Source organism: Herpailurus yagouaroundi, unplaced genomic scaffold, assembly GCF_014898765.1.
Source record: "Herpailurus yagouaroundi ecotype Mexico unplaced genomic scaffold, PumYag 215, whole genome shotgun sequence".
Lineage (NCBI taxonomy): Eukaryota > Metazoa > Chordata > Mammalia > Carnivora > Felidae > Herpailurus > Herpailurus yagouaroundi.
Genome location: NW_024412446.1, coordinates 11,332,385 through 11,350,683, shown reverse-complemented (window position 1 = coordinate 11,350,683; position 18,299 = coordinate 11,332,385). Strand labels below are relative to the sequence as shown.

Sequence of the window (18,299 nt, the reverse complement as noted above, 5' to 3'; positions counted from 1 at the left end):
TGGGGAATTGGTATTTAATAGGTATAGGGTTTCAGTTTCACAAGATGAAAACAGTTCCAGAGATGGATGGTGGTGACATTATAAATGTACTTAATGCTCTTGAATTGTACACTGAAAACTGGTTGAAATGGTATTTTTTTCATGTTATAGGTATTTTACCCAAATTTCTCAAAAAAGGACGAATTCCAAGGTTCATTTAAAAATTTTTTTTAACATTTATTTTTATTTTTGAGACAGAGAGAGACAGAGCATGAACGGGGGAGGGGCAGAGAGAGAGAGGGAGACCCAGAATCGGAAGCAGGCTCCAGGCTCTGAGCTATCAGCCCAGAGCCCGACGCGGGGCTCGAACCCACGAACTGTGAGATCATGACCTGAGCCAAAGTCAGACATTTAGCCAACTGAGCCACCCAGGCGCCCAGCACAGATTTCTCATATGTAAAATGAGTATGCCCAGGGTGGTTGTGTGGCACGGGAGAGTGGGTTTGTGCAGCTTCTCTGTAAACTGTAAAATGTCGTGCAGAGTCCACGAAGTGTCTGTACTTCAGTGTCTTGACTCAGGGGTCAACGTTGTGAGCTACTCCAAGGAGGGCTACGATGGGACTTTTCTGGCACATACCTGCTCATTTCAGGCCATGTAGGGCCTCCGGCTTTTTGGAGTCCTATAGGGTTCCTACGGGCAGCTGCTGCCAGGATGGGTTCTGCAGGGCATTTCAGGTTGCAGACTGTATACATGCTCAGAAGGACTTTGCAGCCTTTCTCAGCCACGTTCCAGGAGGGAATTATTCCTTACAGTATTGACTTTCCTCCTATGCTTTTACAATCATACTAAGAGAAATAAGAAAATAGACACGGAAATAATTTTCTGTGTTTTGCGGTTCCATGAGGAATCCCAGTTGAGTAAGGCTGGGACCTGGCAGACCCAGAAGCCTCCACAATCCTTCACGAGGCTTCCACAGAGAATGAGAGGCCCAAGAGAGGAAGGCATTTGTCCAAGGTTGCACAGAGTTGGCAAAGCCGTCATTCAAAACCAGGTTCCTGAATGTCAGGCCATGACTGTGTGATGGGTGATGTGACCCTTTACATTCCTTCCACATTTTCAAACTGGAGCAGTTTCATGATGCTAGGTTTTACTTCTCTGGTTGTTGAGTTTTTTCCCCAGACCACCCTATCTGTAAGAGTGATGGATTTGAGAGGCCTGAGCAGTGGCCTCCTTTTTCTTGAGAGCTGAAGTCACAGCTCTGGCTGGCTCTGGGCTGTGTGTGGCTAAGTGCACTGCGGCCCTGGCATGGTGGGAGGAGGGGCAGCAGCTAAGTGGTTTCTGAAAAAGGGAAAAAATGATGGGAAAAGCTCTGGGATCCTCTGGGAATCAGACCCACGGCAACAGCAGCTGCTGCCATTGCTGGAAACATTTTCCTTGAGTGCCAGAGTGTACCCACAGCCCATCCCTGCCAGCGCTGAGTGACCACGGCCCAGGGAGGGGCCACGGACCCTCACAGAGGCAACTCTTCTCCCACACCAGTCCAGCTCTCCCTTCAAGTAACGAAGTCTTGGAGCTCGCCGGCACCTGCTGTGTCCGGGGTGCGCTGCATCTAGCTGGTGAGTCCTTTCTGCTGTTTGCTGGCCGGTGCCGATGCTAGCTTTTAGAATGGCACAGGGAGCTGTCAAAAACTGAGCCCTGCCTCTGTCCGCTTGGGTGACTATGAGCAGTTCAACTAGCCTCTCAGCACCTTAGTTACCCCATATGAAAACTGGGGATAATAACAGTGGCTGCCTCAAAGGTCATGGTGACGCTGAAGTGAAGCTATAGCTGTGGTGCACTTAGCCTGGTTAATCGTAAACACTTGGCAAGTGACTGTGGAGGTTGCCATTGTCATTGTGTATGAGTTGCATCAGGGTCATCCTGGACCCTCCTCCTGGAGCAAAGAGGCCAGTGGTTTGTGGCCGGAGGTTTCGCCACATAGCTCCTTCCAGGCTGAAGGGGTGCTGGGTGGGGTGGCAGGAGTCCTGGGTTCTCACCCAGGCTCCACTCGCTCTCTGTTTTAGATAGGGTTCCTGTGGCTCTTCATCCATAGGCAGGGTAGCCCCTGGATCTCCGTCCCTCTTTAGGAAATGCTCAGGTAGGAATTTCTCTTTAGGAATGATCAGGGGTGGATCCTGGACCAGTTCCCAAGAGCCTGTAGGGAAGCTGGAGGCAGACAGGTACTTTGAGCAGAGAGGGAGCAGGAGAGCTGCACCCCGGGATGTGTCAGCTGGATTAGGGAGAAAAAGGGGGCTTCGCCCAGGTGGTGGGCAGTTTCCTTCCTGGCGCTGGAGTTGAGAAAGATCCAGAGGCCAAACCAAGTTTTGCTGAGCAGGGTCATTTTTTTCAGGACAGTCCTTTAGTCTCCATTGGTGGGTTTGTGAATCTTGCCTAAACCAGAACCGCCATCTCCATCAGACACCCCAAGTCATAGTTGGAAATTTCCCCCATCATCGTAGGACATTCAACTGTGATAGGTACCTTGCCACGGGGCTCGTGTGCTAGACACACCCGGGCCTGGCAGTGGCAGACTATCTTGTAGTCTGCAGCCCAGAGCAAATGGCCTCTCAGTCCCTGTCCTGCCCTCTGCTCTGGAAGAAGCTTAGTTTCCAGTAGGGAATCAAGTGTGAGGCATGCAGTGCAGATTTGGGGTTTGTTGACTGACCGAATGATGGTACTGTGTGGGCTGCTTCATGTTTATTGGGTTTGGTTAGATTTGGACCAGTCAGAGGGAGAGGCAAAAGGTGACACTGTGGAATGATTTGTGGGGGCCCCTGCTAATGGGTGCTCTGGTTGGGATATTAAGAACTGTGAGTCAGGCATCAGGTTTATTCTTGGTTTTGTGGCCAGTCCTACCAAGGGGAGATGCCCTGCGAGAGTCAGGCCCTGGCAGATGGCCCGGTTCCTACTTGTACTTCATTTTGGCCTTTGAGCTTCCTGGGATGCTTGTTTGAGCAGGAAGGTGCTACAGGTTGGGGCTTCTGAGCAGAAGGGGGTTGTCCCTGCCTGCCTGGCCCCAGGGCTAGGGGACTTTGGGCTGATCAGTTCCTCACCCTGGTGTGAAGTCCGGGGCTGAGTTTAATGGCTGAGAAGACCCCTGTGGTGGAGTGCTAGAGATAACTCTGCAGTCAGGCTTCCGGGTATCAAATCCAGGTTCCACCTCGTCCTAACTGTGGCCTCCAGCAACCACTGTGCCTGAGTTTCCTCATCTGTCAAATATTTACCTCTTGGAGATGTGAGAATGAAGTGAGCACATGTGAGGTGTTAGAATGGTACCCACCCTTGCACAGTACATGCTCAAGCACGTCAGTTACTTTCGTTCTTACTAGCCTCCTGTGCCTTTTAATGGTAGCAGGCTCCACATAGTATGAACATAATAAGACATTCTCTTCCGAAAGCGCAGATGAGTGTTGGTGTTTATGCTTCTGAAGTTTCTCATGGCTTCCTACCATCCACACAATAAAGTCCAAATCCTGTTCCTTGACGTTCAAGAACAACAGCCATCTGGTTCTGCCCTGCTGCCTGTCCTCCAGGCCCACTGGCTTCCTCTTCACCAGCTACTTTGGGATCCCAATCCTCTCCCCTGGCCCCAGATCAACCCTCCTCTCCTTCTAGGCCCAGATCCTCTGTCACCTTCTCCATGAAGCCTTCTTCAGGACCCTGGCCCCTCCTGTGATACCCTGCCCCAGCCAGTGCCTGGTTACTGTCTCAGATGGGGCCGAGTCCTCTCCGTGCCCCCAGCACAGGCCTGGGTACCCAGTAGGATTCAGTAGATGGCTGTTGAGTGATGGGATGAACAAATGGGTGAGCGGTTGGAAGGAAGATTCCCTGTGGCCAGGAACACTTCCTGCTGCAGGGTTTCCATCTGAGGGATAACCCAGAGAAAGACTTGAGCCCCCCTGAGAGGAACAGCAGGCAGGATGGAAAACGGGCCGGCAGTCAGCTGTCTGTCTTCTTCGCAGGGTGCAGAGTGGTGAGGCTGCCTCATTTATTTTTCCCCCAAGGACCTGGGCATCAGATAATAGCTGGTCTATTGCCGAGGCCCAGCTGTGTGCTCTGAGTGTTCACTGCCTGAACTTGCACTTGAAAATGCAGGTTGGGAGCAGCTTCCCATTTCTTGACTGGCTATTTTTTGGAATCCAACCACTGCTGGAACATGAATCTCACTAACTTTCTTTGGAAATGGGAACAAGAAGGGTCTATATCTGATCTCTTTCATGTCCCCGACAGTGACCACAGCTTTATTTCATAGAGAGGGGGATCAGGCAAGTGCCCTGCTCAGGAAGAGGTCTTAGGATGTGGGGGAGATAAGGCAGTGCCAGATAGAAATTGCTAGACTGCATAATGGATGGTGCTAATAGGGCCACAAAGGATGATGGACAACCAACTGGGCCACTCTGGATGGGGAGGGAGCACGGCCAGTGCAGAGCCTGGGGGTGTGGAGGAGGCAGCATTAGTGTTGGACCCCAAAGGGAGGTGGCCTCTGAAAAGTGATAGGATTTGGGCATGAAGAGGAGAAGGAAAATGCCCCCCAAGTGGAGACACTGCAGAGGCAAAGGCCTCTGAGATGTGGAACAGCCCTGGGTACCAGGGAGTGGGGATGCCCTGCTGGATGGAGGGAGGAGTGGGACAGAAGGTTAGGAAGGGGGTGGAAGACACTATCAAAACAAGTTCACGGCCATATATGCTAGTGCTAGCTGCCAGCTGAACACCACATGTTCAGGCCTGGAAGGCCTGCGCCAGCCTCTAATCTCTTAAAGTTTAAAAATTCAGGGATGCTTGAAATTTCACAAAAATGACAAAAAAAGTGCAAAAAGTCCCCACCAACTCAATAGTTGCAGCTGCCAGGTCGAAGAGCAAAAGCAGGCAAGCACGTGGCTGATGACAGGGACACGTGGCACAAGAAGGCCTGTGCAGCATGGAGTGTGAGCATGTCAGTCTCTGCCGCTCACCCTGTTCACAGAGACACAGCCTGTTCTGCTCTTTGAGGCTGAGCCATTCCCATCACCGAGTCCCTCCCTCAATGCCCAGCCGTTGACAGCCACTCCCATTGTTTCTTTTATTCTGATCTTGGAGGGAGGCAGAGCAGTACTTATGATCCCACTTTGCAGATGAGGCAACTGAGGCCCAGAGAGGAGAGCAATCCATTCATGTCTTTCAGAGCCTTATGGCTTCAAGCTGGGGAATACATCCACCCTTGAGCCCAATGCCCATGGGGTTGCTAGGCCTGCTCACCCCTGGGGCCTCTGAGGTAGAAGGTATAGCACCCTTAGAAGCTTTAGTTCTGGGGGGCTAGGGCCAGCAGCTGTTGGATCTCTGGGGTGTCCTGCTTCACAGGGGCTTTTGCAAGGAGGGCAGATGGGGGCTAGAGTTGTGGAGTCCTCAAGCTGGGCACACACCTGATCTTGGTGGCTGCCTGCAGGCTGCCTCTCAGGCCACAACGGATCTGACAAGGATGAAGAAATGGGGGAGCTCAGACTCAGGGGAGTCTGAGGAGCCACCCCAAGAGGACTCCTGCTCAGACCCCTTGGATGGAGACCCTAACTCCAGGCCAGCTCCAGCCAAACCCCACATCTTCCCCACGGCCAAGAGCCGCAGTCGGCTTTTTGGGAAATGCGACTCGGAGGAAGCTTCTCCTATGGACTGCTCTTACGAGGAAGGCCAGCTAGCCTCCTGCCCAGCCATCACCGTCAGCCCTGTTGTCATCATCCAGAAGCATGAGGATGGCCCCACCTGTGACAGGTAAGCTGCATCTGGAGCCTGAGCCCCTCCCCACCAGGAGCCCACTGGCTCTGCCAGCTGAGGCCCCAGCTATGGAGATACCATATGTTCCTCTAGCTTATGGGCTGAAGGTCATAGAGCCAGGGAACTGGGGAGGCTTCACAAATCATCTGGTCCAGCATCTGCACTCCTAGGAGCCTCAGGACACATGGTCATGGATGCTGGCCTATCTGCTGATCTTAGCTGCAGGCTGATCTCTAGGTTTCCAGGCCTCAAATGCTTACCAGCCCCAAACACTTAGACTCTAAGTTGAAAACCTCAGGGCCAGAATGCTTTTTAGAGAGTGCAGAACAGTTCCAGTGACAAGCCCAAGGGCCCTCTCGCTTCCTCCAAGGCAGGTGAGGGAGGTACATGGGCCGGCTGACCTACAGGCCAGTGTGAAGACACTTTTTCACTTAACAGGAACCGTCCAAACTGCTGCAACTCCCCGCCTCCAGCCCCCTCCGGGCTACTGCCCCCAGAGCCCCAGCTCCTGAGTAGGCAGAGAAGTGAGTGGCTTGGGTGTTGGAGGAAGCGGTGGCAGCAAAGACTTTCTAGATGGTGCCTACAGGCAGGGTGGGGACAGAGTGTGGACACATGCACCCCATCGTTCCCTGTTACATCAGTTTCCTGGACGGTCATCTAGACTGAGGGATGGGTTTTATATCATGTTTTTTCACCTTTTGGTTTCCCCTGGGATTTAGTCATGCTCCCTGACAAGCTCTGGAGGCCCCAGGGCTGAAGGGAAATCAGAGCAGGAGATGAAGGTGTTTTCTGGCCTGCAGGCAGTCTTCCCAGGACTCTGCTCCTGCTGGGTCTGAGAAGAACCTCAAGCTGTATGATCGCAGGAAGATCTTTGAAGCCGTCGCTCAGAATAACTGTGAGGAGCTGCAGAGTCTGCTGCTCTTCCTGCAGAAGAGCCAGAAGCACCTCATGGACAGCGAGTTCAAAGGTGGCCCCTGCAGGGCCGGGCTCCTGGGTCGGGCCCCAGCTGTCATGCACTGCTCTGACCCTCACTTTGTCTTGCAGACCCAGAGACCGGGAAGACCTGTCTGCTGAAAGCCATGCTCAACCTGCACGATGGGCAGAATGATACCATTCCCCTGCTCCTGGAGATTGCCCGGCAGACGGACAGCCTGAAGGAGTTTGTCAACGCCAGTTACACAGACAGCTACTACAAGGGTGAGGAGGGGGACGGGGTTTGGCATGACTCTGTGCACAAGCACAGCTGGAGCCAGGTGGCATGCCTGGGCAAGCCTCTGAGCTTCGTACTCCCTGTACCAGCCAGTGCGTTGGCATCTCCTGGTCCTGGGGGGGTCCTTGCCTCCCCCACCTGCTGGACTTGTTTTCTCCTGGTGCTGAGGGTCCCATCCTCCCCTCTGTGGACTCGGTGTTCTTTGCTTCCAGAAGCCATGGCTACTCTCCCTGCTACTGTTCCTTGACCTTGGGCAGTTTTGACTATTCCAGGTCATGGTCTGGTGTTCCCTGGGGGTCTCTACTTCTGCCTCAGGGACTCTCTAGGCCCCCTTTGGGCATTCTGGCCTGCTCCCCTCTTGTATGGGGGAGTCACCTGGCATTTTCTGCCCAGATCTTCCCCCTGCACCTATCTAAGCACCCCCACAGGACTGTGAGTACAAAGCCAACAGCACACACCCTCCACAGGCCAGACGGCCCTGCACATTGCCATTGAGAGGCGGAACATGGCACTAGTGACCCTCCTAGTGGAGAACGGGGCAGACGTCCAGGCTGCAGCCAACGGGGACTTCTTTAAGAAAACCAAAGGGCGGCCCGGCTTCTACTTTGGTAGGGAGACCATGGGGTAGACCCTTGGATTTTTGACAACTGCCAAGGGGAGGTTTCGGGTGGAATGAGAGGGATTTGGAGGCCGGGTGGTCCAGGGACCAAGCCAATCTATTCCTGAGGCCCATCATATGCCTGTGTTGGCCACAGGTGAGCTGCCCCTCTCCTTGGCTGCATGTACCAACCAGCTGGGCATCGTGAAGTTCCTGCTGCAGAACTCTTGGCAGCCAGCAGACATCAGTGCCCGGGACTCGGTGGGCAACACAGTGCTGCATGCGCTGGTGGAGGTGGCCGACAACACAGCCGACAACACTAAGTTTGTGACGAGCATGTACAATGAGATTCTGATCCTGGGGGCCAAGCTCCACCCTACACTGAAGCTGGAGGAGCTCACCAACAAGAAGGGGCTGACGCCACTGGCTCTGGCTGCCAGGAGTGGGAAGATTGGGGTAGGGGGAAGGCTTCGGGCCTGGGCAGGGAGTGTGACTTTAGATGGTGGTGTTGGGGGGACGGTCTGCCTTGCTGCATGCCTGGCATCACCATCACGCAGAGCCCTGCTACTGTGACACTAGCCTGTAGGGGTAGGGCAGGGGGCTGTTAGAGGAAGCCAGAGGAATTGTGAGATGCTGGGCAGAAGCCAGCATCGCACCTGACTGTTTCTCATTACCTGTGAGCATCACTAGCCAGACACAGAGTAGGGGGGACGGGGGGTGCTAGGGCCTGGGGATAGGAGTGTGTTGAGCCAAGGGTGAAACTGATGTGATCAAGTGTGATCAGCCAGGTGTGATCAGGCAATGGGTCTGATGTGGCCTCAGCTGGGGTCTGAGGCAGTGGGCGGGTTGATCTTGATGGTGGTCGGGAGGCTGCTGGATGGAGGTGAGGACTCTCCTGGGGCTTGGGTAGAGTCTCCAACTGAGCTAGGAAGCAGACTTATTCCTGAGGCAGAGTTGGTAGCCTGGTGGAGATGCATCTTGTGGTTGGGGCTCCAGGATGGTCTTTAACAGGCTCTCGTATCCCCATGGCAGGTCTTGGCCTATATTCTTCAGAGGGAGATCCAGGAGCCCGAGTGCAGGCACCTGTCCAGGAAGTTCACCGAGTGGGCCTATGGGCCTGTGCACTCCTCACTCTACGACCTGTCCTGCGTCGACACTTGCGAGAAGAACTCGGTGCTAGAAGTGATCGCCTACAGCAGCAGTGACACCCCCGTGAGTGGGCCGGGGTGGGACTCAGCCAGGGTGGGCTTCTTGTCTCACTGCACCCCCCAGCCTCCACCCCAGCCCCTCGATCCAGCTCTGCCTGTCTTCTCATCACTGAAAACCTGCTGTGTGGGGTCTAGGCCCAGAAGCTTCATCTCCCCATTTGTTCCCACTGAATGTTTTCCTTCATCATACAATGTACAATGATATTCCCATAAAAGCGTAAATATTTCAGATATACACAGACAAAAACAACCTTCTTTTTATACCATATAAAAACATGTAGCTTTATTTTGTTTATATAAATGGGATCAAACTATGCAAAATGTAAAACAACCAGTTTTTTTACTTACTGGTGTGTCTTGTAGATAATTTTATATCAGAGTAGGTATGGATCTGCTTCATTTAAAAAAAACCCACGCAGTGTTCTGTAGGAGGGCTGGGGATAAATGTCCATTGGAGGACATTTGAGTTATATCCAGTTTTCCGCTCTTTCAGTACTGCGAGCCACTTAGCATGGGTTTGAGAATGTTTCTAGGATGCCTGGAAATGGAATTGCTAAATCAAAAAGTATGTATGTTTTAGCATTTTAATAGCTACAGCCAAGTTGTCCTCCACAGACTCCATCAGTGCATTTGCCCCCACCAGTGGGAAAATCTGCCCATGCCCTTGCCACCCTGGATATTATCAGTCTTTTCTCAAAAACCGGTTTAAGTTCTTGGGGCCTGAAATGCTATCTTATTGATGTCTTAATTCTCATTTTCTTGGCTAATATGAGGTGAATAATTTTCTCATGTATTTACCTGGCCGTTCATATTTCCTTGGTAGATTTCCTGTTCATTGTCCTTGGCCATCTCTTCCACTGAACTGTTTGCCCCATTCCTCTTTGTTTCTAGGTTCTCTTAGTATGGAGTGAATCTATCCTTTCTCTATTGCATATATTGCAAATATTTTATTTTTTCGTCTGCCTCTTGTCTTCTAACTTCAGTCAATGCATCGTTTGCTTATGAAAGGTTTTTAGTTTGAGAGCCAAATTAGTCTTTTTCTTTTATAACTTCTGTGACTTTTATCTTGCTTTGTAAGTCCTTTTCCACTATAAGGTTATACAATATCCTTCAATATTTTTGTTTAGCTCCTTTGTAGGTATTTTACTTTTGTCTCTTTAATTTGTCTAGAACTTATTTTTGTGTAGGGGTGAGGTAGGCATCTTACTTAATTATTTTGTTTCCACATGAGGGTCCCAGGGCCACTAAATGAAAAGCCTGTCCTACCCCCACTGCTTTGAAAGGCTGCTTTCCCTGTCTGTTCTTTCTAAGGTATACCTGCCCCCGAGGCAGCCCCAGGGGCTAGGCTGGAGTTTGTGCTGGTGAGGAGGCTACCACAGTATCTTACAGGGCAGAGGCTGTGTTTACAGGGGCAAAGTCCAGCGGGGGGAGAGAGGTCTAGACTGCTTTGCTGTGCCCCGCCAGCCTTCACCTGGGCTGCCATGCTGGATCAGGGCGTTGGATTCAGAATCCTGAATGGAGTGTCCCCAGAGGGCTGGCCCATGTAGGAAACGGCTTCAAAAAGGCTGAGGTGTTTGGCCTAGAGAGGAGAGGGCTCTGGGGCCACGCTGCCATTTTCATGTCTTGGAAGGCTCTCTCAGGCAGAAATGCAATACTGGGGTCCCTGAGTGCAGAACTGGGACAACTGGTGGAAAGCAGAGAAGTAAGACCAACTTTACTCCAGAGAATTGATCTTCCTGACAGTTAGAATTTCTCCTCAGGCTGCTCGAGGCAGCGAGGAGCTTCCCATCCCAAAGGCACTGAAGAAAACATTGAACCGGGACCTTACTGGGGGAGCTAGAGCTTGGGCTGGGGGTTGGGTTGATGACCTGCAAAAGAGGATGATTTTGGCTTGTCCATCTTAGGAATATACTGGAACTTCAACAGAGATCTCTTGGATATGAGATTTTGTCATTCCTGGCTGGGGAGTGAGCCTCACCTCTCTCTGCTCCCCTTAGAATCGCCACGACATGCTTTTGGTGGAACCGCTGAACCGACTCCTGCAGGACAAGTGGGACAGATTTGTCAAGCGCATCTTCTACTTCAACTTCTTCGTCTACTGCTTGTATATGATCATCTTCACCACAGCAGCCTACTACAGGCCTGTGGATGGCTTGGTGCGGCCTGAGGCTCGGGGACTGGGGAGAGGGATGGGCATTTCTAGAAGACCCCCAAGACCCAGGCCCAGGCCAGGCCCTGGACTCCTTCCCAGCTCACTGGAGACATGGAAGGATCACCCAGAGCTCCTCATGTCCCTGTACACAGCCCTCCATGTCTCAGGTTGTCCTGGCAACACACCCTCCCCCTTCTCAGTCCCTCCTGTGGTCTCCTGTTCTGTGAGGCTGAGTGTGTGGTCTACGAGGTCCCTGATGGCTGAGGAGGGGCAACAGGTTAGAAAAGATGCAGGAACTAGGGCTCTAGAAGCAGCTCTTCCCTCAGTTGGCTGTCTGTAGGGTCATGAGCTGGCGTGAGCCCTGAGCCTATTGCCATCCCACTGGCCTGCCCACTTTTGTTCATTCACTCGCTCATTGTTTGTTCCCTGGACATCTACTTTTGATCATTTCTTCTGTGCTAGGCCCTGGGCCATCCATCAAATTGGCTTGAGACCAGACTTCTTCCTCTACCAAGAGCCATGGACTGCTTTGAGTTACTAAACTGAATCCTTTCCATTCAATACCCAAGCACTTAATTTGCTGCCTTTGTTTCCAGGGCGTCTTGCTTATTAAATGTGATTTAAAACCCCACTTCCTAGTTAGGTGAAACCTGACTTCTATCCACCTAGTAAGGCCATTTAACGATTTCATTTTATGAGAAAAGAGAAATGTGCTAATAAGACAAGCTAGTGAGACAGTGTTTATCAAACATCAATGGCAAGCAGAAAGGAAACCCACCCCAGGAATGTATCTGAGACACAAGGATGACACACACGTGTGTGGGACATCTCACCTCCCACCATCCAGGGGAAACCTCAACAGTCATGGGACACCAGGGGTTCACCATGGGCTGTGGGAGCAGCAGGAAACATATGGCATTAGCGTCTGTAAGAGTGTCTCCACCTATGCCATCTACCTCCTCCCATAGGTGCTCCTGGCTGGACAGTGTCTGGGAAAGAGCACAGCACTGTAAGGATGCTCTGCTTGGAACCTAAAAGATGCCACTTTGGGAATCAGCTCCCACAGAAGGGCCTCCTTGCAGGTGTCCCCAGTAATGCACTGTCTTTAATGATGCCTCTCTCCTGATGGAGGCTGGGCCTCTTGGGCAGCCCAGCTCTTTTTTTTTTTTTTAATGTTTATTTATTTTTGACATAAAGTGAGCGTGTGAGTGGGGAAGGGGCAGAGAGAGAAGGAGACAGAGGATCTGAAGCAGACTCTGTGCTGACAGCAGAGAGCTGGATGTGGGGCTTGAACTCATGAACCGTGATGTCATGACCTGAGCCAAAGTTGGACACTTAACCAACTGAGCCACCCACACGCCCCCAGGGGTGGGCTCTTAATCACAGGGCTTGGTAAATGCTTGTTGAGTGAATGAATGAGTGAATCGAGTCACTAACTTCTCTGCACCTTACAGCCTCCCTATAAGCTGAAACACACTGTTGGGGACTATTTCCGAGTCACTGGCGAGATTCTTTCTGTATCAGGAGGAGTCTACTTTTTTTTCCGAGGGGTAAGCATTCCTTCCCACACTGTGAGTTTCCATTATCACCAAAACAAAAAGCCAAGAGACTCACTCATTGCTCACTCACTCTTTACTTCAGGGGAGAGATGCCCAGGTGAAGATGAGGCATTCGTGCCCAGTGGGTTTCTGCAGACTCAGGACAGTTCAAAGTGTTCGGAGACAGATAGGACTTTCCACCGGACGTGCAGCTGACCCTTGAACACTGCAGGGGTTAGGAGCACCAACTTCTCACACAATCGAAAGTCTGTTTAAACATTTGACTGCCCCCAAATTTAACTACCAGTAGCCTACTATTGATTGGAAGCCTTACTGATAACATAAACAGTCAATTAACACATATTTTGTATGATACGTGTATTGCACACTATATTCTTACCATAAAGTAAGAGAAAATAAGAAAATCATAAGGAAGAGAAAATACATTTACAGTACTGTACTGTATTTATATAAAAAACTGCATATAAGTGGACCCTCACAGTTCAAAGCTATGTTGTTCAAGGGTCAACTGTAATGTTTAATTATGAAGTAGAGTGGAAGTCTCTTAAGTGACAGGATCATGACTGGCGGTTATTTAATTAAAACCATCTGTTAAAGCTCAAAACAATGAAAGAAATCTACACATATACTGGAATCATTTTATTTTACCTGAAAACTCATACATGTACATTCCTTGGCCATTTTTCTAATATATGAACAGTCTTTTCTTTGAAATTGGAACCACTGTTACATATACAAATAATTGGAGATTATGGTGATTTTCCCCCTTAACATTTTTTTATTAAAAAATTTTTTTAATGTTTTGTTTTCTGAGAGAGAGAGATAGAGAGACAGAAAGTGAGCAGGGGAGGGACAGAGAACAGGGGAGACACAGAATTCAAAGCAGTCTCCTGTCAGCACAGAGCCCGATGCAGGGCTTGAACCCATGAACTGTGAGATCATGACCTGAGCTGCAGTTGGATGCTCAACCGACTGAGCCACCCAGGCGCCCCTCCCTTAATCTTTTTGATCTAAGCTACACCTGATTTTTTTTTTTTTTAGTGACTTACCTTTAAGGAATCTTTCCAAATCATTGGATGCTGTCTTCACAGAAACAACTGTCTTTTTATTTTTGTACTCATATTTTATATTATAATAAGATACAAAGCCGCAGTTACAAGTGCAGTCTTGATGACAAGGATTAACTGCGGGAGGGAGCAAAGTGTGTGGGTGTCCTGGAGAGGGTCTCCTAGCCACCAGCCCTCACTGTGGGCGTCAGTCAGAATGTTTTCAGGGAGTGGAGAGCACTGGCTAATCTGGTGACTTAGTTCAGTGGAGGCTGCTTAAAGAATTTTTACTATAATGCATAGTTCTTGAAGAAAACTAGGGGAAAATGCACAAATTAGAAAGAAGAAAAGAAATTGCTCAATCTCATCATTCAAACACAGCAATTAATAATATTTTGGTGCTTTTCCTTCCTGTCTTTATTTCTACCTAGAGTCGTAATTCCACTCTCTATTTTTAACAGTCTCTCCTGACTGAGTCACATAATGTTACCCTGTGAACCTGACCCTCGCTGTTCTACCCTTTTCAGAACCTCTGCTTTGATGCATTTGTTCCATCGTCGGCCATTTGGGAGCATTGCAAGTACACTCATCATTTCACCTTTTCTGGCTTCTTACTCTGCCTATTTGTTTGCAGATTCAATATTTCCTGCAGAGGCGGCCATCTCTGAAGACCTTGTTTGTGGACAGCTACAGTGAGATGCTTTTGTAAGTGATGCTTTGACTCTTATGACTTGATAGCAGATGGTATCTTTTGGCCCAGTCCTAAAGTTATAGCCATCAGTTCTCACCCATCCTCTCACCTATGCTAAGCCTGGAACATAGTAGGACCTCACAAATGTGTTGAATGAATGGCAGAAGGCCCTCAATACATGTGTGGATGAATACTGAAGCTCTACTCTGTGTCATATACGCACCAGGTGTTAGGAAATGACATACATGGGCTCATGTGGCTTATAGTCTGAGTTACAGTCTGAATACCCTTGGTCATTTTTTTTCATGCGTTTGTCCAACCACCTGTTAGTCACTGAGTTGGCATTGGAATACTGAGATGAAATAGATATGATTCCTGTCTTCAAGGAGTTTCCGATCCTTGGGGTAGCGTTTCTCAACCTTGGCACCATGGACATTTTGGACTGGGTGATTCTTTGCTATGAGGGCTGTCCTATGCATTGTAGAATGTTTAGCAGCATCCCAGGCCTCTACCTGTTAGCTGCCACTAGCACTCTCTCTGTCCCCCATTCTTGATGACCAAAAATGTATCTAGATATTGCCAAATGTCCCCGACTTGGGGAGGCACAGTCACCCAAGACTGAGAATCATTGCTTTAGGGGGAGACAGATAAGCAAAAACCATAGTTATAGAACAAGATGGATGTCACCAGGACCCTCCTTCCTTCACAAAATAAGCTGGAACCTTACGAAATTTCCTTGGAGGACCCAGGATACACAAAGGGGGTTTTCAGATGGGAATGGGTTCTCCTGGGATTTATATTAAGGACTTAACTCTGATCCCCAAGTTTCCTTCATTCCTGAGGCCTCTCTATTCCTGGCAAATGAAAGGAGTTGATTTCTTATCCTGTTGTAGCTAGCTTGTCCCCATGTGTTTACCATAATCTTCAGATACTTGCACTTTAACTCCAAAGGGCTGGGTCTATAGGGTTAGTGCAATGCTGGTTTGCTTTACTAAGAGAAACAATGTTCTCCTACATAGCATTGTGCCAATAAACTTGATTCTATTCCCAGGAGGACTTACTGCAGGCAGGTTAGAAATGGATTTCATTTTACTTTTTCAAAGCTACTCATGCCCATGGGTAAACATTGAAGAGTACTAAAACGATTACAGCCAGTATATGAATTCCTCATCTTAAACCTTCCCATCTTGTAATTCTCCTTCCCAGGGACAATCACTTTTCATTCTTGCAGCTCTTTCTTCTGATGTTTTCTCACCTGGTGGATGAGGATTTAGCATCCTTTTACTTCCTTCCCCCCTGCTTCTGCTCCTCTAGCCTCCCAATATAGTTTGAAGTAATTTTTGTTTTAGTTGGTATTGAGCAATTTATGTTATGTCTCTACAAGTAGTATTCATAGTTGAGCTTCATAATATACTTCTTTTTTGTTTGTTTCTCCTAAAATTTGTAATTATCTTGTTGTTACTTGTTTAGTTTTCTTTGTACCCATTGTTAACTTGTCCCACACATCTCAAAGCCTCTCAGTAAACATTTTCTCAAAGTCAATCACATAAATTATATGATTGGAATCCCTGCTCCTAGTTTTTTCCTTGAGAGATCTCCTCCTGGAGTGCTGTCCTCTGTTTCTTACTGGGCTGGTTGCTCTCTGGGCCTGCTGCTTAGCCATCATCCTGGGACTCCTCTTTGTTGCCATCTTTGGGATGCTCACTGCTTTCATTCTGGGTTAGACTTCCTGTCTCTTTCTTGGTTTTCCTCCTTTTTCCTCCTTCAGTATTGTCATTTGGTGAAAAGGATTGTCTCCTGGTGAAGGGCACAGTGATGACAACTTTTATTGTGTCTGGTTCTTGAGTCTCATTCTCCCACATGTACATCCGAGGTGTCATCCCTTCACTAGCACCTTAGAGATCCCTTTCACTTCTCTCCTGATTTGGATCTCTTATTTTCTGAACCCAAGTCTTCCTTTTTACTGACTCACTCCCTTTTTGAGGGAAAAACATCCTCAGCTAAAGAAAAAAGGCCCATAGTAGGGAAGGGGGGAGTAAAATTTATTTGAAATCTGGCATGCCTGAGAATATTTCTACTATACCTTCACATTTCATTGATGTCTTGATTGGGTATAAAAATATTTTTAAAAATTGAAGATATTTTTCCATTGTTTCCCTGCTTCCAGTATTATAGATGACAAGTCCAAAACTATTCTGATTCTGGATCCTCTTTTAATACCTGGTTTGGTTTTTCTCTTTGTAAATCTGTGGTATCTTCTGTTTGTTTCTAGTGTCCTGAAACTTAATGATATGTCTTGATTGCATTTGTTTTTATCCAATGTTCTGGGCACTTGGTAGGCTCTTTCAATCTGGAAATTTATGTCCTTTATTTTGGGGATATTTTCTTGAATTATTTCTTATGATATGTATATTGAACCTCCTGACTTAGTTCTGAACCAGTTCTTATGTCTTCTCACTTGTGTTCTCTTTATCTTTGGCTATTCTTTCTGGGAAGTTCAAATCAACTTTAATTTCTGCCCCTTCTATTGAGTTTATTACTTTTGATACCACGTTTTAATTTCTGTGTGTTCCTTATCTATAGCACTCTATTCTTGTTTCATTGATGCAATATCTTCTTTTGTCTCTCTAAGACTATTGAAATAAAATTTTAAAATAAAATAAATTTTCTTCTTTTTGCATAGGATTTATTTTCTCTAAGTTGTTGTTTCCCATTTTCTTGTTTTGCTCTATCTTTCATATTAGAAGATACCTGGAAAATTTTTTTTTTCTGGAAATTTTTTATATCTGCTCATGAGTAAGAGTGGAGGACTGAAAAGCTTGCTGGGAGCTCTTAATGTATGAATGGGACTTATCAATTTTGAGCTTCACTATAAACTAGTCTAGGTTAAGCTATTTATTGGCAAACATCCAAAGTTAGTCGATTTCATCTTTTCAGTCTTCTGCCTGGAGGAAAGAAGTCTGGCTGCTAGATTTCTGAGAACTGAGTGAAGAAGAGGGCTTTCTGTAATCTGTATTATATAAAAATCACATAATCTGCTTTTGGTAAAATACCAATGCTTTCACTGTTGTTTGATGACAGTGGGTCCAAAGATCCTCTCCTTTGTCTTCTTCAGAGACAAAACCTCCACTCTTCCTTATTTTAGGTCTCTTCATCTCCTTTCTGGAGGTCTCTAACCCTTTTGAGGCTCCTTGGTTAAAAGAGCTGATTCTCAGCTTTCCCCACTACAGATTTGGACTTGGGTCTGCTAAGTCAGTTTCTGTTTGTCTGCTGCTTCCCAGATGCATGTGTGGGGGCTCCATTTGCCACCCAACGTAACTCTTTACCTATTTCAACTGGTGTCAGTTCTTATTTTGGCCAAGGTTCTGAAAATACAGAGGAATAGTTTTCCTTTGCAGCAGAATTCCAATTGATGAGCCAGTTTATTGACATCAGTTTTCAGTAGACTCACATCATCACGTGGTGTTTTTTTGCTTGGTTCTTTCACAGAAATGGGAAGTGAGGTTGTCAGCATGGTCGAGAGTATAGATGTAGCTGGGGGTACTTTCGAGAGGAGGCTATGATGAACAAGGAGACCTGGGGTGAATATGTAAAGAAAGGACCACTGGGCAGACTCTGCCATAGGATCATCAGATTTACTACACCTTATCCATGGATCCTACTTGGGCAGCCCCCACCAGACCGAGTTGCCGAGGAACATCTTTCCTGGCTCTCCTCCTGAGTTTGATGGTGTGGCCAGCAGACTCCACCTGTGATTTTTCAGGAGAGCATGGCCTGTACCTCCTCACTGCTAAAGCAATGTTTCCCAGACTTTTTTCATTATTGCCTTTTTAGACATTTTTTCCTAATTGCCCCTCCCATGAAATCTAATACCACAAATATACTGTAGAGTTGTCCATGCAATGTATTTCTATTTGTGCTTTCTACAAAAAGAGAGTAAGATTTTGTACTCCCATAACCAACTTTTCCCCCCTTGGGGATGCTATTAACTCCTACTGAGAATCACGGGCTAAAGGAGACAGGACAGTCAACCCTAGCTCCCGCAACAGCCTGTTGTCTGTGCTTCTGAGG

General features: G+C 48.2%; 1 protein-coding gene across 9 annotated transcripts in view; it reads left to right on the top strand.

Annotated features, from left to right (window-relative positions):
• TRPV1 (transient receptor potential cation channel subfamily V member 1) overlaps window positions 1-18,299 on the top strand; it is a 36,920-nt gene that overhangs the window by 7,418 nt on the left and 11,203 nt on the right. For 3 of the 9 annotated variants that reach the window (XM_040455574.1, XM_040455573.1, XM_040455570.1), the window contains 9 exons: window positions 1,520-5,761; window positions 6,565-6,731; window positions 6,809-6,961; window positions 7,442-7,582; window positions 7,730-8,028; window positions 8,605-8,784; window positions 10,778-10,936; window positions 12,387-12,482; window positions 14,172-14,242. In XM_040455574.1, coding sequence (XP_040311508.1) covers window positions 5,475-5,761; window positions 6,565-6,731; window positions 6,809-6,961; window positions 7,442-7,582; window positions 7,730-8,028; window positions 8,605-8,784; window positions 10,778-10,936; window positions 12,387-12,482; window positions 14,172-14,242 — 1,553 coding nt within the window. In that variant the 5' untranslated portion in view covers window positions 1,520-5,474. Of the gene's footprint in view, window positions 1-391; window positions 5,762-6,564; window positions 6,732-6,808; window positions 6,962-7,441; window positions 7,583-7,729; window positions 8,029-8,604; window positions 8,785-10,777; window positions 10,937-12,386; window positions 12,483-14,171; window positions 14,243-18,299 lie in introns of those variants that run through there. The other 6 variants (XM_040455572.1, XM_040455571.1, XM_040455575.1 and 3 more) reach the window with 6 other exon arrangements.